The 22,934-nt window shown below is 43.4% G+C and overlaps 1 protein-coding gene across 1 annotated transcript; it reads right to left on the bottom strand.

The window, feature by feature from the left end:
• Window positions 1–444: 444 nt before the first annotated feature.
• On the bottom strand, window positions 445–22,934 carry LOC135097855 (GTPase Obg 2-like). The gene is given in 10 exon segments (XM_063999924.1): window positions 445–1,287; window positions 4,326–4,480; window positions 10,891–10,988; window positions 11,732–11,944; window positions 18,169–18,408; window positions 19,158–19,224; window positions 19,226–19,285; window positions 20,021–20,395; window positions 22,101–22,162; window positions 22,844–22,934. Coding segments are annotated over 8 exon segments (1,185 nt in total). The 3' UTR covers window positions 445–1,287; window positions 4,326–4,480; window positions 10,891–10,911.

The following is a 22,934-nucleotide window of genomic DNA, read 5'->3' as shown; positions in this document are numbered from 1 at the left end:
CAAATTGTGGCAGCCTTATTCATCATTCATGCTTAATTTATGCCAGAAAGTTTGGGTGAGAATAAAAACTACATATTACAACAGTATCCAACAAAGTAGTTGTTGCCTTGCCATCTTAAGATTTAGTGTAAGTTTAAAGATTTACCTGTGTTAATGTTTGGTCTAATCCTTCACGGTATCTCCTTGCCTTGGTGTGCTGAGGCTGCATGGGGATGTAACTTGATAATTATGCAGACATACAGTATAAAAATTTCAGACTAAAGTGAGGGTTGCAACTTTTTTAAGGTTCTGGATTACTGGAGGCTTTGGCAACAATTACTTTGTTGGATGCCATTCCTGTGCACGTTATGAACCATCACGTCTTATCTTGGAGGTGAAGGTTTAGTATATAATCGTGAATTGGAAAAATACTTTTCTTGGAGGTTTTTAGTATATAATCGTAAATTGGAAAAATACTTTACTTTTAAAAAATCTTACAGTAAGTCCACATAAAAGTTAGCATACATTTATATGAAAATGTTACAAACATTTATATGAAAATGAGAGAAAAGATACTCAGTGATGTTATATATAGTGCATGACTTGTAGTGGGGATAACACTTGTATTGTCACTCTGGAAAGTCACACACTGACACCAAAAGCAATCGAGGAAATGCCAACATATATTCCATTTTTCTTTCTTTTTAGTAGATGGTTGCCTTGTGATGAAGGAACTTGCTCAAAAATATTTCCTAAAAATCTAAATGTTCACTAGTGAATGGTGAGTACATTGTGAGAGAAAGATATGAACAGACAGGCAGGCAGGCATTTAAATGTAAATTAAATGTCAGTAACCTTTGGTAATGGTCAAAGAATTAATGGCGTGGAAGCTTGTGTGAAGTCCCTGATGAAAGATAAATATACCAGCCACTGGATTCACAAAACTCAACAGGATGACACCCCCCCCCCCCACCCATTGTAGTATTTGCTGGACTGGTAATTCCTTCTTCCATACTCATCACTCTCCTTCTCAGACCTGTACTTCCTCTTCTCGCTATCCCTTCTGCTGTCATCATGATCTCTGTGGTCACTGACAAACCTCCCTTGCCTGTGGTCAGAATATTCCCTCCTGTGATCCCTGTAATTCCCACGATCCCTATAATTCCCATGACCTCTGTACTCCCCTTGATCCCTGCAGCCTCCTTCCTTCCTGTAGTCTTGATGCCTAAAGTTGCCTCTGCACTGTCTGTTGCGGTCAAATCTGTCAGCAGGGAGTATTGGCGGCTTAGGCAGGCTCTTCTTGCAGTGCTGGAACATATCAAATACTGGTCATTTCAGAGACAAGGAGACAAGGAGCTGCTATAGAGTAGAAAGGAGGGATTCAGGGGATTCTGAACTTTGTTAGGATCTATGTACAGTAGAAACCTCAGTTCACAAACCAAAACAAGTTTTCCCATTTAAATTAATTAAAATACAATTAATCTATTCCAACCTCAGAAACTGCATTATTATTATTATTATTATTATTATTATTATTTTTTTTTTTTTTTTTTTTTTTTTTTTATTTTTTTTTTGACAAGAATGAAGTTACAGTAACCACAGAAAGGTGTAAGTTTCTTGGACATCAGGCTATATCATGTCACTGATATGAAGGTCAGGTGCCTTCCCAGCTGTTTGACCTGGGAGCCCTTACCTTACTCCATCTCTAAATCACATGCCTTCATAAATTAATTAAGTCTGCCACTTCCTATTTCAACTTTCAGAATGGTTGGAAAGAGTTATTTGAGAGGAAAAGACAAAATCTTGCCTTGCACCAGGCATGGGTTGGCTGGAAGGAAATATTTGAGCATAAAAGTCTATGTAAAATGGGGATTGTTGCACTACTCATGACAGCACATGCTTTCCAAATTCCACCTTGTGTCTGTGATCCAGGAATTCTTGACAACCTCACGTCTTATAAACCTGTCTAACAGATACACTCTTTCTTTGGGCATCCAGACAATGGGACATGAGGTGAAATGTAATTGGACAACAGAGCACATACTGTTATGCAGAAAAATCCCTCCTTTACAGTCTTGCTCCAATATTTCCTTCCAGCCAGTGCATGTTTGGTGCAAGGCGAGATGGTGTCTTTTCTCTCCAATCATTATCATCTTTATAACCATCCTGAAAGTAAAGTAAAAAGAGGCAGGCTAAATAAGAAGGCATGCAATTTACTAGAGGTGGAATGGGGTAAAGGAGATCCAGGTCTAGCTCCTCTCCAACAGCTGGGAAGGCACCTGACTTGGGTGACTTGCCAGTGTGTGATAATCACAATGTTCACGGCAGGCATGCCAAAACACAAGTGTGTGTGTGCTTGCCAGCTGAGGGGGTCTGCAGGGTGTTTGTGCATTCACACACAGAAACACTGTTCAAGAACCATGGCAAAAATTCTTAAAAAATATTCATGAAGTGATTTGTTCATAAATAGGAATGTTCACGAACCGAGGTTCCACTGTGTGTAGTTTAAGGTGTAGTTGTGTGGTGCACTTCAAAGAAATTAAATTGGAGGAAGAATGTTAGGGCTATGCTTTCAGTGACAGTTAGTGACTGGAAATATTTATATTTAAGAAGGATAATGATGAGCATACTTGAGTGATGCAAGCAGATGAAGAATTGTCACCACCAGTGTCAGGGAAGCAGTAAAAATATTGCCTGTGAATGATGAGAGGAAAAGGTAGAGTGATGTCTGACCAACACCTAATGGAGGGAGGGAATTTTTGCGAGTAGATTTAAGATGAATGAGAGCAGGAAAAGCTGACAGAAGTGCTGAACAAGTAAGGTGAAAGGTGATAGAGTAATAGGAGAAGAGAATCACAGGGAGGTGGAAGGATAGGGTAAAAGAAGTCCAGCCAGCACATCTTGACATGATTGGTGAGTTGCATGTGGCCAACTAGCATGTTAGTTATTTTTACCACTGTATTCACCACAGAGAAGCTGCATACCAAAAATACCTACTAAATGGCAATACTCAAGTTCTTCCCACTTGCTTTGATTGACAATATGAGTCGGTTTTAATTACTTTTCTTGAGAAATATATGCCTTTTTATGAAGTATCACTTACCTCATCCCATCTGCAGCATTTTGTGATGCATGCATATACAAGTGCACAAATTTCTCATGATGTCAAAGACTTACACAGTGAGTGACTGTATGGTACAAATCAGGACTGCATACAAGAAAATGTGCCACCAAACTGGAGTAAACTGAGTTACAGTACATCACCTGGCTTCTAGGTTTGAGGCTTCTGGAGAGCATGATATGCTCCGCCACTCACACTGACATCCAGAAGAATCATGGGGTTCTGTTCCTTCAGCTGTCTTGCTCCAATAATGATGGGATTTTCCTCTAATTGCCACTATGTGTCAGGGATTTTCCTCTAATTGCCACTATGTGTCAGCCAAAGTCCCACCACTTAACCTTAGGACGACATACTCCACACAATGTTTGTGGCAGGAAATATCACACTTTCCACAACCCTCAAACTTCTGTTCTAATGTGATCTATGGGAGAGTGGGGGTGCTTACAGATGGAATGAATCAACAAAATTGTGTGTGTGTGTGTGTGCGTGTGTGTGTGTGTGTGTGTGTGTGTGTGTGTGTGTGTGTGTGTGTGTATATACACACATGCTTTATCTTGGCTATTTTCCTTTGTTGAGACTGCCTGTGAACTGTGCAAATTTTCTCTGCCTGGAGGAAAGATAAAATAAGCTACACATCAAACAGTGTGAACTGATTTGCATGGGTAATATACAATAGCAGCAAACACCCATATTGATCTGATGGTGGATTACAAGCAGTTTTCTTTTTAAAAACTCTTACAGTTCACTTGCTGCTGCTCCCACTGGCCACTGATTGTGTCTAGGTTATGCAGTCATGCCTGCTGACTCACCAGTGGAGACGTGATGCAAGTCAGTGACGTGATATGAAACACAGGCGTATGAATGAGTTGTGTAAATAACTGGTCTATTTCTTTAAACTTTTTTTTTTCTAAAAGTTAATACTTTGATATCATACATTATGTTTTCATACCAATATTTTCAAAAGATAGGGGAAGGAGGCGGAGAGCATGCAGAGAGCACAACTTACAGATCAGCTTGGCTTCAGCAACTATACTCCTTTGTGACAATATCCATCCCAGTGATGTGAAGTAATTTTCATTACTCTAGGCTGATATCTTAACAAAAGAGGCAGATGAAACAAAGCATCCACACTTGAGCATGCACACACATTAAGCTGATGTCTCAATAAAAAAAGGAAAGCTGAAACAAAGCACCACACATGTGTAACAACAGACATACACACTACCTCTGTAAACTGGTTATCCTCCTCAGTATAGTGAGAGGTTGCTTCCTCCTCCAGCTCAGCCAGAAGCTCGAGGTCGAGAGGCACCATGTCCTACCTGTCTTGTGCCATTCTGCTAAAACTGCTGGTGCTTGGGAAGGCCAATGAGGAGTCTGAAACTGAGTGTTTTCATTTAATACAGATAGAGGGAAGTCTGGTGAAAGTTGGTAGTACAGTGGAATGTGAACCAACTGGTATTAAAAAAAAGAATACTGCACTGGTGGCTGACAGAGAAGCAAGACATACAGCTGTTACAAGTTAGGTGTTTTGAATATTATACTGCTTCAGAAGATAAGCAGAAGTAGAATGAAACTGCATGAAAGAAGTATGAAGAGAAAAGGGAGAAATATAGAATGCTTTTAACGAATGCAGAGCTGGTTATACAAGGAAGTCTACTGCCTCCTCACAGGAGGAGGCAGTAGACACCTGCTGAAACGATAATTACTCCCAGTGAGGTCTAAAGCACTGTTCAGGGGGTGCTGTGAACTTATCATTAAACCCAGCTGTGACCTCACTGAACGTTTCCCTTTGTGTCTCACAACACAAGGGGGCAGTCACAGCCTGCCCTCTAAAGACAACTCTCTTCCTCCACACAAACCTACAAGCACCTAATAACACACACACCCTTCACTCAAAAATTTTTAAATCATCATGGCGACTCCTACACCAGCCTCGGAGTCCCCATCTGGGGAGGGGACCATAAATGTCCCCAGGTCGGACTGTCTTTTTGTCGACGACCCTAAGTGTCTTGACAGCCCCCTCAACTTTTTCTTCATTAACTTCTGCAACATTCGCAGTCTAAGATCTAATTTTCAATCTGTAGAACACCACCTCTCCTCTACTAAACCTCATCTTCTTTTCCTCACCGAAACTCAGGTGTCTGAGGCAACTGACAGTAGCCCCTTTTCTGTTCCCACCTACTTTCTCTATCCTCATTTTCGATCCAAAGCTGGATGCTGCGTTTATGTGCGCAATGACTTAACCTGCTCTCGTGCCCACGCTCTTGAATCTTCCGAGTTTTCCACCATCTGGCTACGACTACAGAGTCACTCTCATACTAAATTTATCTGTGCTGTATACCTCTCACCTAACTCCTGACTATAAGAAATTCTTTGACTACTTAACTTCCAAAATGGAGCAAATTCTGACCCTCTTCCCTTTTGCAGAGATCTCCATTCTTGGAGACTTCAATGTTCACCACCAGCTTTGGCTTTCCTCTCCCTTCACTGACCATCCTGGTGAACTAGCCTACAACTTTGCTATCCTCCACGACCTAGAGCAATTGGTGCAACACCCTACTCGTATTCCTGACCGTCTTGGAGATACGCCCAACATTCTTGACCTTTTCCTGACCTCTAATCCTTCTGCTTATGCTGTCACCCTTTCTTCTCTGTTGGGCTCCTCCGATCACAATCTCATATCTTTATCTTGTCCTATCACTCCAATCCCTCCTCAGGATCCCCCTAAGCGAAGGTGCCTCTGGCGTTTTGCCTCTGCTAGTTGGGGGGACCTGAGGAGGTATTTTGCTGATTTTCCATGGAATGACTACTGCTTCCGTGTCAGAGACCCGTCTTTGTGTGCTGAGCGCACAACAGAGGTGATAGTGTCTGGCATGGAGGCATACATTCCTCAGTCTTTTTCTCGTCCTAAACCTTCTAAACCTTGGTTTAACACAGCTTGTTCTCGTGCTATACATGAAAGAGAGGTGGCCCACAAAGCCTTCCATCACCAGAATCTCATGCACTTTATATTTCTGCCCGGAACCATGTCAAGTCTGTTCTCCAACTAGCCAAAAACTCTTTCATTAACAGAAAATGTCAAAACTTTTCAAGATCTAACTCCCCTCGTGATTTTTGGCATCTAGCCAGAAATCTCCAATAACTTTGCTTCTTCTTCTTTCCCTCCTCTATTTCAACCAGATGGCACCACTGCTATCACATCTATTTCTAAAGCTGAACTCTTTGCTCAAACCTTTGCTAAAAACTCTACCTTGGACGATTCTGGGCTTGTTCCTCCCTCTCCTCCACCCTCTGACTACTTCATGCCACCTATTAAAATTCTTCGCAATGATGTTTTCCATGCCCTTGCTGGCCTAAACCCTCAGAAGGCTTATGGACCTGATGGGGTCCCTCCTATTGTTCTCCGAAACTGTGCCTCCGTGCTTGCACCTTGCCTAGTCAAACTCTTTCAGCTCTGTCTGTCACCATCTACCTTTCCTTCTTGCTGGAAGTTTGCCTATATTCAACCTGTTCCTAAAAAGGGTGACCGTTCTAATCCCTCAAACTACTGTCCTATTGCTTTAATTTCCTGCCTATCTAAAGTTTTTTAATCTATCCTTCTTGCTGGAAGTTTGCCTACATTCAACCTGTTCCTAAAAAGGGTGACCGCTCTAATCCCTCAAACTACCGTCCTATTGCTTTAATTTCCTGCTTATCTAAAGTTTTTGAATCTATCCTCAACAGGAAGATTCTTAAACATCTATCACTTCACAACCTTCTATCTGATCGCCAGTATGGGTTCCGTCAAGGCCGCTCTACTGGTGATCTTCTGGCTTTCCTTACTGAGTCTTGGTCATCCTCTTTTAGAGACTTTGGTGAAACTTTTGCTGTTGCCTTGGACATATCAAAAGCCTTTGATAGAGTCTGGCACAAAGCTTTGATTTCCAAACTACCCTCCTACGGTTTCTATCCTTCTCTCTGTAACTTCATCTCAAGTTTCCTTTCTGACCGTTCTATTGCTGCTGTGGTAGACGGTCACTGTTCTTCTCCTAAATCTATTAACAGTGGTGTTCCTCAGGGTTCTGTCCTGTCACCCACTCTCTTCTTATTATTCATTAATGATCTTCTAAACCAAACTTCTTGTCCTATCCACTCCTATGCTGATGATACCACCCTGCACTTTTCCACGTCTTTTCATAGACGTCCAACCCTTCAGGAGGTAAACATATCATGCAGGGAAGCCACAGAACGCCTGACTCCTGATCTTTCTAAAATTTCTGATTGGGGCAGAGCAAACTTGGTATTGTTCAATGCCTCAAAAACTCAATTCCTCCATCTATCAACTCGACACAATCTTCCAGACAACTATCCCCTCTTCTTCAATGACACTCAACTATCCCCCTCTTCTACACTGAACATCCTTGGTCTGTCCTTTACTTATAATCTGAACTGGAAACTTCACATCTCATCTCTAGCTAAAACAGCTTCTATGAAGTTAGGTGTTCTGAGACGTCTCCGCCAGTTTTTCTCACCCCCCCAGCTGCTAACTCTGTACAAGGGCCTTATCCGTCCATGTATGGAGTATGCTTCACATGTCTGGGGGGGGTTCCACTCATACTGCTGTTCTAGACAGGGTGGAATCAAAAGCTTTTCGTCTCATCAACTCCTCTCCTCTAACTGACTGTCTTCAGCCTCTCTCTCACCGCCGCAATGTTGCATCTCTAGCTGTCTTCTACCGCTATTTTCATGCTAACTGCTCTTCTGATCTTGCTAACTGCATGCCTCCCCTCCTTCCGCGGCCTCGCTGCACAAGACTTTCATCTTTCTCTCACTCCTATTCTGTCCACCTCTCTAACGCAAGAGTTAACCAGTATTCTCAATCATTCATCCCTTTCTCTGGTAAACTCTGGAATTCCTTGCCTGCTTCTGTATTTCCACCTTCCTATGACTTGAATTCCTTCAAGAGGGAGGTTTCAAGACACTTATCCACCAATTTTTGACCACTGCTTTGACCCTTTTAGGGACTGGCATTTCAGTGGGCATTTTTTTTTTATTAGATTTTTGTTGCCCTTGGCCAGTATCCTTCCTACATAAAAAAAAAAAAAAAAAAAAAAAAAAAAAAATCCTCAACAGGAAGATTCTTAAACATCTATCACTTCACAACCTTCTATCTGATCGCCAGTATGGGTTCCGTCAAGGCCGCTCTACTGGTGATCTTCTGGCTTTCCTTACTGAGTCTTGGTCATCCTCTTTTAGAGATTTTGGTGAAACTTTTGCTGTTGCCTTGGACATATCAAAAGCCTTTGATAGAGTCTGGCACAAAGCTTTGATTTCCAAACTACCCTCCTACGGTTTCTATCCTTCTCTCTGTAACTTCATCTCAAGTTTCCTTTCTGACCATTCTATTGCTGCTGTGGTAGACGGTCACTGTTCTTCTCCTAAATCTATTAACAGTGGTGTTCCTCAGGGTTCTGTCCTGTCACCCACTCTCTTCTTATTATTCATTAATGATCTAAACCAAACTTCTTGTCCTATCCACTCCTACGCTGATGATACCACCCTGCACTTTTCCACGTCTTTTCATAGACGTCCAACCCTTCAGGAGGTAAACATTTCACGCAGGGAAGCCACAGAACGCCTGACTTCTGATCTTTCTAAAACTTCTGGTTGGGGCAGAGCAAACTTGGTATTGTTCAATGCCTCAAAAACTCAATTCCTCCATCTATCAACTCGACACATCCTTCCAGACAACTATCCTCTCTTCTTCAATGACACTCAACTGTCCCCCTCTTCTACACTGAACATCCTCGGTCTGTCCTTTACTTAAAATCTGAACTGGAAACTTCACATCTCATCTCTAGCTAAAACAGCTTCTATGAAGTTAGGTGTTCTGAGACGTCTCCGCCAGTTTTTTTCACCCCCCCCCCCCAGCTGCTAACTCTGTACAAGGGCCTTATCCGTCCATGTATGGAGTATGCTTCACATGTCTGGCGGGGTTCCACTCAAACTGCTCTTCTAGACAGGGTGGAATCAAAAGCTTTTCATCTCATCAACTCCTCTCCTCTAACTGACTGTCTTCAGCCTCTCTCTCATCGCCGCAATGTTGCATATCTAGCTGTCTTCTACCGCTATTTTCATGCTAACTGCTCTTCTGATCTTGCTAACTGAATGCCTCCCCTCCTTCCGCGGCCTCGCTGCACGAGACTTTCTTCTTTCTCTCACCCCTATTCTGTCCACCTCTCTAACGCAAGAGTTAAGCAGTATTCTCAATCATTCATCCCTTTCTCTGGTAAACTCTGGAACTCCCTGCCTGCTTCCGTATTTCCATCTTCCTATGACTTGAATTCCTTCAAGAGGGAGGTTTCAAGACACTTATTCATCAATTTTTTACCACTGCTTTGACCCTTTTATTGGACTGGCATTTCAGTGGGCATTTTTTTATTAGATTTTTGTTGCCCTTGGCCAGTGTCCTTCCTACATAAAAAAAAAAAAAAAAAAAAAAAAAAAAAAAAAAAAAAAAAAAAAAAACAGCACTGTGTGGGGCTGCAGCATGTAATGTGAGAGCAGGTGAGAGAAGGAAATGAACTGTAATAGAGGTGGTGTCTGCAAAACATGTGGAAATAATACATCTGACCTGGATCAAGTGAGGAATGAGAAGGCAACAATGAAAAGCTGAAAGAGGCAACCAATGCTACAAATTATATGTAAAGCTGCACACTGTAAAAGTAGACTGAATCTTGTTGCCTCTAGTGTTTAGCTTCAGCCTGCTTCAATAGGGAGACTGCCTGCCTCTGTGCTTAGGACACTGCACTGTTCAAAAAGACATAAGCACAAAACTGTTATTTGTTAATGATGATTTATCAATATAAATAAAAGATATATACATTTTAATATTTCCAGTCTATTACTTTACTTAATTTTACTTAGAGAGAGAGAGAGAGAGAGAGAGAGAGAGAGAGAGAGAGAGAGAGAGAGAGAGAGAGAGAGAGAGAGAGAGAGAGAGAGAGAGAGAGAGAGAGAGAGAGAGAGAGAGAGAGAGAGAGAGAGAGAGAGAGAGAGAGAGAGAGTCTTGGAATTATAAAGTTGGCAGCAAAAACAATGACAAAATTTTCAAGTGTCAATCAACATCCGCATGCCATCCAATCACTGTATCACTTAGCCTTGCTCTCAGGTGATTAAAAAATGATCACGAGGAAAACAATAATAATAATTTAGTATTACCCCTTAAGAAAACTGCAGAAACAAACCTATCACTCATGTAAACTCACTCATGTGGTTCTTCCATGGACCACATGCCCCTCCTTTTTTTATTTTTTTATTTTTTTTTATTTGTTTGCATGATTTATCTAAAGGATAATAGCTAGATATTATTACTGTGTCTTTACTCATATATATATATATATATATATATATATATATATATATATATATATATATATATATATATATATATATATATATATATATATATATATATATATATATATATATATATATATATATATATATATATATTTTAAATTAGCTTAGGGCAAAGCTGACCAAAAAGGTGATTACAAATATTTTTAGTGCAAAATTTTAGGTGATGGCAAGATTTAAGGGTGCACCATTAAAAGAAGGAAGGAGGCAGCAGGCACAGCTTCTACATCAGCTATGCATACACCAACTGCAGTTACTTGGACACACTGCAAACTGAATGCAAACTGAACACAACTCCAACAAGATAGAAGCAAACATTCTGACCACTACAACATCATACTTCAAAGGTAAATATTAGCTAATAAATTCTGTTCCAACTTTTGCATACTTACATTTCTCAGTGACCAGTTTCTCTAGAATGAGTCCATAGAAACCCTCCAAGGAAGCTTTGAAGTGGGTTGTGCTGGCTTTGCTTTCTGGTTCAAATATCCTGGAAAAGAAAAAAAAAGCAGTCAGGTGGATCTGGTCTCTGGTTCAAGGAAAATCAGTTCATATCAACTAACTTTGGTTTCTGGTTCAAATATCATCTAATGGAAAATAAGCTATCAGCTAACTTTGGTATCTGGCTCAAATATCATGTAAAGGAAAAAAGTATCAGTCTTGCACCACTGAGAAACACTGACTGATAGAAGAAGTGTTCAGAAAACTTTACACCCACAATGACAACTGGAGCAAGGTTCTTCAAAGTAAGGGAGCCTCCCTGCACTATGCACAATAACTGAGCATGTATAACACCAATATAAGTATGGTTGGGTGGCCATTTTTGCTGTGATATCAAAGCACAGAGCACACCACCTCCTCGGTTTGGGTAACCCAAATCACCCGAGTCACCCGAGTCATGCAAAGAGAGCGTTCAGTTGAGAACTGGGTGACCTGGGTAACCCAAGTCACTTAACTTAACGCACCCCTGGTCTCTGACATGGAAGCTGTGGCCATTCCAAGGAAAATCAGCAAAATACCTCATCAGGTCCCCCAACTAGCAGAGACAAAATGCCAGAGGCACCTCTGCTTAGGAGGATCCTGAGGAGGGATTGGAGCAATAGGAAAAGATGCAGATATGAGACTGTGATTGGAGGAGCCCAATGGAGAAGAGAGGATGACAACATAAGCAGAAGGATTAGAGGTCAGGAACAAACACATAACTAACAAAACACATGTTTGAGTGCAGCTCACCTCTCCCACTCCTGAGCAGCCTGACCTCCTGACAGTCAGTCACCAAGTCAAAAGCAAGGTCAGCAGGGTTCCTGAGGGTCTGGACCATGAGGTGGGGGTGTCCCAGGATGGTCACCAGCTGGGATGCCTCAGACAGTGGAATGGAGATGTTTACAAAGTTATCCCATGAGTTCTCTGTGAGTTTGGCACCACAGGAGCAACACAACACATAGTCTGTGAGGAACACCAGTTGTTAACACCACCCAGGAACACCACCACTCACCAGTCAAAAATCATGGTCAGTACTCATTATCCTAAGAGACATTCTATTTTACCAGTCAAATACATAAAGTCACCCATGACACACCTTCAATCACCAGTCACCAGTCACACTCCTCAGTCACCACTCATCAATCAAGATCCTCATCATTACTCACTATCCTAAATGACATCCTAAGTCACCAGTCTACTCTGAAATTCTTAGTCACCAGTCTCCAGTCAATAGTTAATAGTCTGACATCCTTAGTCACCATTTTGACATTCCCAGACGTCAGTCATCAGTCCAGTGATTATTACTATGACTGTCACTTGAGACCCTCTTATGAACAGAATGCATGCATCAAAATGTCTTCATGTGAAACGTCACTTAGTGCAGAAAGGCATTAAAAACATTTTCAATTTACAGGAAAGATGCACATGTAAGTGCAGGAATCAAAGATGAACATGAACACGCTTTACAAAATACTGGAATGGTAGCAATGTTCCCTCCCACAGTATGTTGACCAGGTAATGAATGTATTACACAGGCTGTGATGTCACTCCATATGTACAGGAAATTCTTTACAAAAGAGAGGACTTTACTTTGGAGAATGCTTCACTAAATATAATGAGCTCATTACTCTCACTTCAAAAGCCAGTGAGGCTTATTTCGTGAAAAGACAAAGGCAAAAATTCTTTCATCTATTTAATTTACTTAAACTAAGATAGAAAATATATTCTGTCCTTTTTCAGTAACAATAAGAAACACTAGTCTTTAGTAATTCCTAGTGAAGGAGAGTCACTGCACTACTACTGGGACGACTCAACCACAAGAGGCGTCATGATTCCAGTTTTCATTTTCAATATTATGTTTCATTTTCAATGTTATCCTTGACTTGAATTATTGCTGACACATTTTTGTTTCCAGAAGGTTTAATACTCCATTTTCCTGTTGATATGAAAAAAAAAAAAGTTTGGGGAAAGTTTAATTAATATGGTGATAGAAAATATCTTAAATATATTTGAGGAAGTGTCAAGAACATTATGAGAGCACCAGTCAGCAGCCACATTAGAAGGGAAAGAGGCTCAGGGTGTGACTTCCAGATCACCTCGGCCTGCACTGACTGTAAATATAGCAGGATTTATATCCTTACAAGACACTTAACCCTGTAAGACAACTATACTCTATTCAAGAAATTTATAAATACATTCCCTCCTACTAGGTGGTGGCATGTCAGGCTCTGGACTCATCTCTACTGGCTGATGACTTCCTGGACCATGGTGGAAGGTTTACCCTGAATTTGGTGACTTCCAGGCACTGTCTTCCACAGCCTCCCACAGCCCAAACACTTCAATAATTCCCTTATTAATTCTTACACCTCCATAATTTCTTCTTCTTGATATCTTTTCCCTAGTCTCTATAGAGCCATTGTTCTTGCCAGCTCTCCTCCAAGCATAGTCATATATATTTTCCTTTGACAATTGTTTCTGTCTCAAGTCCTTCCTTACACAGTCTATCCATATAAGGTTTAGTTTTCCTCTTGCTCTCCTGCCTTGCACTTCTATCTCCATCACACTTCTCCTGACATATGACTCTTTCCTTCTCTTCACATGGCTAAAACACTGCAGCCTTTTTTCCTGTGTCCTTTGAAACATCCCCACTAGTTTTACATTTTCTTCATATCCAAGCTCCAAATTATTGACCCCATGTATCTATCTGTCCATCTGTCCATATACCAGGTTGGCAATCCCACACAGGGTGGCCCAGACAAAGCACCATCCACTCATACACACATCATTCACACTCTTAGTCCTATCAGCCCCTAATGGAGAGGATATTCACCTAATATAGTATAAAATAACTATAACAATCTCAGTGCTACATAATCAGTTGGCTTGGTGCTTCAAACACAGAATATCAAACCAACAGGAATGAAGGAGTAAATGAGATGAAAAGATAATGATAAAAGATGTCTCTTCTCTCTTCCTCCCTCAGGTCTTTACTTAGGGGATATAACAAGGATGACATGAGCAAAATCCTTAGGTTCAGTGATCAGGATAGGACAAGAAATAGTGGGTTCAAGCTTGATAAAGCTAGCTTTAAATGAGATACAAAGGAAAAAGTTTTCAAATATAGTGGCTGATGAATAGAACAGACTCAGTAATCTGGTTGTTAGTGCTGAGTCATTAGGAAGCTTTAAAAGAAAACTAAACACACTTGTGGAAGGGGATGATGGGTGGAAATAGGCAGGCATGTTTCATACAGGCATTGTCATGTTAAGGACTGATGGCTGCCTGCAGCTTCCCCTATTTTCTTATGGCTGTTAATGTCCTGTCAATATGGAGCTTTTAAAAAAAAAACCAGATAAATTCACGTATGGGGATGATAGTAGAAATCAGAAGGCATTTCTAACAGGAAATGCCAACTGTGGGTTGATAGATCCTTGCAGCTTCCCTTGTATTCTTATGTTCCCATGTACTCATCCTCCATCCTCTTAATGTTGTGAAGGAGTTCCTGCAGGTGAGACTCAGCATTGGGAGAGTCCATCTTATTCACCATAAGGAGTGCTGGCTTACTCAGCAGGTCAGGTGAATACAGCTCCAACTCCTGTGTGTACAGGTGTGGAGGAGTAACTACAAAGGAATATAAATGAAGGAAAAAGAGCAGCAGATTTCTTGGCCCTTATGAGACTTTGTGGTAAGATGCAAAGGAACAGGAAAAAAAGAGCAGTGGATTTCATGGGCCTCATGACGATGCCTGCGATAAGGTACAAATTAACTCAAGAGGTAAAAGAGTAGATCTGTTGGCCTTTTTTTTTTTTGCGGGAGAGGGATGTTTGTCATAAACTACACTAATTAAAGTAAAGATGAAGTGTGTGTGTGTGTGTGTGTGTGTGTGTGTAATAATAATAATAATAATAATAATAATAAACGGTTTATTCTTTAGGCAGTCAACAAACTGAAAATGTACATTGGGGGTGGGGAAATACTTGACATTAATCCTAAAGGTAAGTCAAATCTAGAAGAGACTATTGATTGATGGCTCGCACCATGGTGGGAATCGCACTGAGTCTGTACCGGTCCGTACGTGGCGCCTTTAGGGGCGTTATCTTATTGTGGTGTCTGGTGGCACGGGTAGGGCGAGGCGCGTCAGGCGGCAGCATGCTTCTGAGACGTGGATGATTCAGAAGTCCCCTTCCAAACTTCTTTAGAGCCTCACTGTACCTGGTGGATAGTCTGGACAGCTTCAGGGTGTTCAGGGCTTCTTCATAGGTGGTGTATGCAGGGCCAAGGATGACCCTGCACGCCCTTTTCTGCACACTCTCCAACTGTAGCTGTTGAGTTTGTGTGAGGGAGGAGGACCAGGCTGGGGAGGCGTACATGAGTTTGGGGAGGATGAAAGTAAGATACACCCCCCTTAACTCATCTGTCGGCGTCCCCAGCGACCTGAGTCTGTGCAGCATGTACAGCCTGTAGGTAGCTGATCTTATGGTGCTGGCGACATGCTGCTTCCAGGTCAGCTGGTCGTCCACCGTGACTCCGAGGAGCTTGGCACATCGGACCACCTGGAGGGGGTGAGGGCCCACTGAGAGCTGGGGAGGGGGCACTGGTACAGAGGAGGTACAGAAATGCATCACCACAGTTTTGTTGTGGTTGATGGTCATCCTGCTCTCCTCCGTCCACGTCTGCAGCCGCTCCAGGATCGCTTGCAGTGGCGAGTAGTCCGGGTTCTTGGTGGAAACTGGGACGCCCACGGTGCAGTCGTCCACATACTTCCAGCGAAGGGGGGTGTCAGTGAGGGCGTCGTTAATGAGGAGGAGGAAGCATAGAGGACCCATCTTGGTCCCCTGGGGGACCCCACAAGTCAGCTGTTGGAAAGTAGAGACAGAGCCCTGATAGCAAACGGCCTGACGCCTCACTGTGAGGACGTCGGCTAGCCACACTATCAGGTTAGGAGGGAGACCCAGACTCACTGCCTTGCTGATGACAACAGTGTGATCAACAAGATCAAAAGCCTTTTTGAAGTCCACAAAAGCAACAGCTAGAGAGGTGTTTCGCTTGTCCAGGTGGCTGTGGATGAATTCAAGGAAGCTGGTCAGGTAATGGGAGGTGAGGTGGCTTTAATATTTCCAAACTGTCTGATATCCACAGTATTACAAATTTTGGTGTAGGCCCAGTCATATACAAAATCTTCACAAATAAGGCTAGGGATGGGGGTGATAGAGACTGGTCTGAGGTCATTGAGTGACTGTGGACTGGAGGTTTTGGGGATGGGGGTGACGTAAGACGTCTTCCAGTCCTCGGGGCAAGAGTGTTGGGAGAGTGAAGCGTTTATTATTGAGCATAGCGGTGTTGCTAGCTCTACAGCAAATTCCTTGTAAATTTTTATAGGAAGGTCAGTGGGTGTGGTGGATCTTGGTTTGAATTTAAGTATTCTCTTAAAAACATCCACCGCCTGGACACTGGGGGGATGAGAGGGGGCCGGAAGATAGGCAGGAAGCAGAGTGGTGTGGAGGGGAGGAAAGGTTTGACAGATAGCAGCAAAGTGATCGTTCATCTCCTGAGCCGCGAGAGTAGCAGGAAGGTGTGAGGTGCAAGGAAGAGACGAAGTGTGCTTTTGTAGGCCACACAAAGCTTTGATCTTTGTGTACCACTGTCTGTTGTTGGTCAGCTTGAGGTGGTGTATCTTGTCTGGGTAATAGTTTGCCTTTGCAGCCTTAATCTCCCTGATTACTCTGTTTCTTAGTTTCCTGTAAAGGACCGGGCAGGAGTGGAACGCCCAGGTCCGCTGACGCATGAGTACTCGTATTTTAATGCGGGGTGTCATCCAGGGAGCATCAGAAGGGTGCGTTGTGACGCTCTTGGTTGGGAAGTAGTGGTGGAAGGCCTCTGTGGTGGTGGTGACGTAATTCTGCCATTTTAAGTGGACGTCCTCCACATCCAGCACCTCGGTCCACGGGTGTTGTGTCACCCACTGCCCAAACTCCCTCATGGCTGAGTCAGGCATGGGGCAGTGGGTCCTGGTGACAGCTGACCGGGGGGTCGAGGTGGTGGGTGTGGGTGACCACAGTATGGAGAGGTGGGTGCTCCGTCCCATGGGAGGCAGCGGTTTGGGGGGCGAGTACTGCTGGCCCAGGTCTGTCAGTATAAGGTCGAGGATGGCGTGCGTGCGTGCGTGCGTGCGTGCGTGTGTGTGTGTGTGTGTGTGTGTGTGTGAAGTGTGTGAGTGAGTGAAGGGTAAGTGCATGACAGGCTGTCCCTGTGATGTCATGCCTTGGAGCAGTGGTTTCCAACCTTTTTGAATTCTTGCCCCCCCTTCATTAAATGACAAGTTCCCTGCACCCCCTCCACTCTGGTTTAAATACTGTTATTTACTGTCATAGTCGGCACAAGTCAGAGATAAAAAATTATACAATACATAATTATGTATGTATACCAATTATGTATTCCATCAGAATCAATAATGTTGACATATAATCATCTACTAAGTAATTTTTCTACTTTATGAAGTGCTTACGCCCCCCTGGCAGCCCTTCGTGCCCCCTTAGGGGGCCGCGCCCCACAGGTTGGAAACCACTGCCTTGGGGCATCATGCAAACTCTGAGACACTGGTCTGGAGACAGGATGAGGCAGGATGAATCAACCAGGAGAGGGTTTCACAGGAGATCACGTCTTTGTCAGGACTCACAGAAACATGAGTCTGACATGTTACCACTCAGGCCAAGGTGGTCATCATGACCCGAGTGGATTTTGGTTGACCGACTGCCCTGTCACTGCCACAAAGACTCGGCTTCCAACATGACTCAAGCTTAGGATCATAAATTCACATCCATGTGTTTACCAGCAGGGTGTGTCTGACATCCCCAAGGAAGCCACAAGTCAGACACTCATTGTAGGCTACATGTCAACACTGTACAGAGTTTCCCCAAGTCATGATAGAGTTCTGTTCCAACATCATGTCATAAATTGATAAAAACAGAATCAAAACTAAAACATTTTGTCCACATACAACCATAAATGCACAGAATCAGTATTAAGAGCACTAGCAAATAACTCTCCTATTAGTTAAAATGAGAGTAAAGCTGCCAATCAACACAACACAACAGCAAGTCAAAACTGTAAACACACAGACATCACATTCACCCAAAGTTCCTCAGCCCCACACACCCCTGCAGGGCACTGGGCACCCACACACTCACCCTGTTGACCAGCATGACATTCTCGGTGGGGTGAACAGTATGGGTGTTTGGGTGACAGCCGGAAGCCGTTGATGTCCACCACAAAGAGGAGGAAGTGTGTCCGCTCCACGTGGCGCAGGAAGCGGTGCCCCATCCCCACGTTGGCCCAGGCGCCCTCGATGAGTCTTGGCAGGTCAGCAATGGTCAGCCGCCACATGTCACTGTACTCCACCACACCCAGGGTCGGCTGCAGTGTCGTGACTGGTGGAGGGAACAAAGTAGTTAGAAATTTAAATGATGAGTTATTTCAAGAAAGCAGCATAAATATGTACTACTACTACTACTACTAATAATAATAATAAAAATAATAATACAGATTTCATTGAATTATTTTTTTAAATGCTTCTCCTCTAATTAATTCCTGTATTCAGTTTTATTACATGCCACTAGTCATGTTTATGAAGCAATCACTTGTACCTAAAAGAGTACTTTCTACATAACTTTCATGAGCCCAAGACAGATTAGCAAAGTAGAGGCATGAAAAAATATTCATAGTTGTTGGGAATGGTTCTATGTTTCCTTGAGCAGGCTGTGACTCACAGGCAGGAGATGAAAATGATGAATTGTGTGCACTATGGCAATACTTCTAGCCTGAAGTGTGGTGACAGACAGACAAACATATTCATGGACAGAGAGAGAGAGAGAGAGAGAGAGAGAGAGAGAGAGAGTGAGAGAGGAGAGAGAGAGAGGAGAGAGAGAGAGAGAGAGAGAGAGAGAGATGAGAGAGAGAGAGAGAGAGTGAGAGAGAGAGAGAGAGGAGAAGAGAGAGAGAGAGAGAGAGAGAGAGAGAGAGAGGAGAGAGAGAGAGAGAGAGAGTACATATAGTGATAAGACATGAAACAGTATAAAGTAAAGGCAATTGAGCAGTGCAGTCAAAAAATCAAGCAGGACATGAGGCAGAGCAAAGTGGAGATGATGTGAACAAGGAGAGAGAGGTGCAGAACACTCACAGGGGTAGCTGGCCACCTTGGGTCTGGCCCTGGAGATGGCCCACAGCAGTGTGGACTTGCCAGCGTTTAGGGAAGCCCACCAGACCCACATCGGCCAACAGCTTCAGTTCCAGCTTCACAATGTGTCCCTGTGGATGCGGGAACATAGGAACACTGAGAACACATCATCAAAAGGGGTAGTGCAAGAAGCCAGCAGGTTTTGTACATAGTTTTTCTCACCTCCACAGCTGCTAACTTTGCACAGGTGCCTTATATGTCCATGCACATTGTACATTTCACAAGTATGAGAGGGGGTTTCCATTTCAAGACACTTGTCCTCCAATTATTGATGATCCTTTTTTGACCTCTCTTTAGGGACTGGCATTCTAGTGAGCCTTTTTTTTCTTTTTTAACCTTTTCTTGCTGTTGGCCAGTGACCCACTTACATAAAAACAAATCAATCAATAAATAAATAAGCCAAGGAAGTGCCAGTGTGCCTGATGCCCCACCAGTACCCACCTGTCCCTTCTGCCCATTGTACTGGTTGCTGGGGTTGCCGCCCTGCCCACCTCAAGCCACCAACACCCTGTCTCCTGCACAGTTTATCTCACTTGAAAAAATATATAAATAAATAAATAAATAAATAAAGGAAGAAAAGATAAAAATCACATCTTAACTTAGGGAAATATTTCTACTGATTACAGCTTAACCATCCTACACACACACACACACATATATACACTAACAACTGATTACTGAGTCCATTCCATTCATCCACCAGTCTATTTCAGAACCAATTCTTTCCTGTCAATAAAAAAAATTTTCCTAACAAGAGATCAAAGAGAAAATAAAGACAGGGTGAAAAAGGAAAAGGGTGAGAGTGCCATCAGGAAAAAGGTGAGAGTGGCATCCTCACCCAGCAATTTCTGGTGCTGCTCAAGCCAGACGGTGGTGCCTGTAGGGACAGGAATGGTCAGCTCAGCGCCAGCCTCCCCACAGATGCGATACTTGCAACTGTCCATGCCAGCTGCCCCAACCCACCGCTGGTCTGGCCGAGCCTTGCGCAGCTTCAGCAGACTGTGGCCTGTGAGGGAAAGAGACAGACAGAGAGAGCAGGGTAAGAGGGATATGGTCTGTGAGAAGGAGAGCAGGGTGAGAAGTGGTCTGTGAGAGGGAGAGCAGGGTGAGAAGTGGGTCTGTGAGAGGGAGAGCAGGGGTGAGAAGTGGTCTATGAGAGGGTGAGTAGAATGAGAAGTGGTCTATGAGAGGGAGAGCAGGGTGAGAAGTGGTCTGTGAGAGGGAGAGCAGGTGAGAAGTGGTCTGTGAGAGGGAGAGCAGGGTGAGAAGTGGTCTGTGAAAGGGAGAGCAGGGTGAGAAGTGGTCTGTGAGAGGGAGAGCAGGGTGAGAAGTGGTCTGTGAGAGGGAGAGCAGGGTGAGAAGTGGTCTGTCTGAGGGAGAGCAGGGTGAGAAGTGGTCTGTAAGAGGGAGAGCAGGGTGAGAAGTTGTCCTGTAAGAGGGGAGAGCAGGGTGAGAAGTGGTCTGTGAGAGGAAGAGCAGGGTGAGAAGTGGTCTATGAGAGGGAGAGCAGGGTGAGAAGTGGTCTGTGAGAGGGAGAGCAGGGTGAGAAGTGGTCTGTGAGAGGGAGAGCAGGGTGAGAAGTGGTCTGTGAGAGGGGAGAGCAGGGTGAGAAGTGGTCTGTGAGAGGGAAGAGCAGGGTGAGAAGTGGTCTGTGAGAGGGAGAGCAGGATGAGAAGTGGTCTGTGTGAGGGAGAGCAGGGTGAGAAGTGGTCTGTGAGAGAGAGAGCAGGGTGAGAAGGAAGTTTCCAAGCCTCAATTCCCTGTCATAACAAACAGTGTTTAAATGTCATGCCTCACTTCCTGTCATAACAAATGTAGTCTCTCAATGTCACTTCCCATCACAACACACACAGTGTCTCCATGCCTCACCTTCCTTCCCCTCCACATACACGTCACCCCCCTGCGCCACCCACTTCCCTGAGAAGACCTAATACAGTGGGACATGAGAGATACAAGAGGACATGGAAGGAAGATAAAAAAAGATAGTTACACAAGGAATATGAAAATGAACAGCTTTCCCATCCAGTCCATAGAATGGGATGGGAAAGTACAGAGAATACATCAATCTTTTTAAGGGTTTAAACACCATGAGATGCAAAAGACAGGACACCACAAGTATAGGTCCCCCTCCCATACATTACAACTAGATAAATACAACTACATAAACACACACACACACACACCACACACACCACACACACACACACACACACACACACACACACACACACACACACAAGGGTTTCAAGACACTTGTCCTTCAAATTTTGACTACCGCTTTGGACCCTTTTATGGGACTGGCATTTCAGTGGCCATTTTTTTTTTATTGGATTTTTGTTGCCCTTGGCCAGTGTCCCTCCTACATAAAACACACACACACACACACACACACACACACACACACACACACAAAAGGGGATCTATTCATGGCATACACTGGAACTCCCTGTCTGCTTCTGTATTTCCTCCTTCCTATGAATTGAACTCTTTCAAGACAAAGGTTTTAAAAACATTTATCCTCTCATTCTGACCTTTCTTTTGAGACTGACACCTTAGTAGTCTTTTTTTCACTATTTATTCCCCTTGGCCAGTGTCTCTCTTACATAAAATAAATAAATAAATAAAATAAAATACATTAATGCAAGGAATGGAAATACTGGACTGGGCAGATACTCTGCACTGTGATAGTGTACACTGTGACTGGCTCATGACAGCTGCTGGCCTGCCTGTTTTACATGGCCAGGGGAGTGAAGCAAGGCAGCTGGTGAGACTGTTCAGGGATGCGGGGAGACAAAACTTCATGGTTAGGTTTGGAAGTTGAAATATACGGTCAGACTTCATTTAAAATTAAAATTTACTCATGAAAATGGCATCAAACTATCATACTGTGTTCTGCAACTGGCCAGGCTCAGTTTTACAAGAGCAAGGATTGATGCCCACATACCTTGCTGTCACCAGTCAATAACACTTCATACACAGTCATGCTGTTCCGAGGGGAATGATAGAGGGGAGTAGAAGAAAAAGACCAGGGGAGATATACATGGAAAGTTTGGTGAAGTTGACAAGTGCAAGGATGACAGCAGTGCAGATGATACAAGCTACACAATGCCAGACAAGAGTAGAGGTCCATAGTTGCTAATGTACTGGAGGATAAGACACTGCAGTAAGGTGAGGTAAGGTAAGGTAAGGCAGGCCATTGATGCATGGCAGTTAGAAGTGACTTGTTAATGGAGCGTCCACAGGGGTGAACCTTCCAAGTTAACCCAAGTGGTTATAGTGTGGTGTTCAACTGTACTACTTTTGTGTCATGAGACAGGCATCATGTGTGGCCTGTGATATTTATAGGAGTTAGACACCTACCATTGACTGACAAGTACAAAAGAATGGTGACAGCAGCCATTCCAGTTTATCAGAACCTTTTTCTCCATTGAAATTCATCCCAATAGCTTTCAAAGAAAACATTACTAATTCCTTGGATCCCACACATTACTTTTAACTTATGTTCAGCCTTTCTCCAGTAAAATACAGATAAACTGATTTTTTAAAGAATCCAGCATTTATTTTTCCTGTGCACATACATTAGCTGCCCATCATAACATTCCACTGTGCTGCCAGGCTGCCTCACTCACCTGGCATGGCAGCACTGTAGCAGAGACACATCACTGGCAACTCATACCACCATGATGCAGGACCCAGCCAGGAGGGACACACATTCTCCAT

The sequence above is a fragment of the Scylla paramamosain genome, unplaced genomic scaffold, assembly GCF_035594125.1.
Source record: "Scylla paramamosain isolate STU-SP2022 unplaced genomic scaffold, ASM3559412v1 Contig34, whole genome shotgun sequence".
Classification (NCBI taxonomy): domain Eukaryota; kingdom Metazoa; phylum Arthropoda; class Malacostraca; order Decapoda; family Portunidae; genus Scylla; species Scylla paramamosain.
This window is presented reverse-complemented; position numbering and strand designations above follow the sequence as displayed.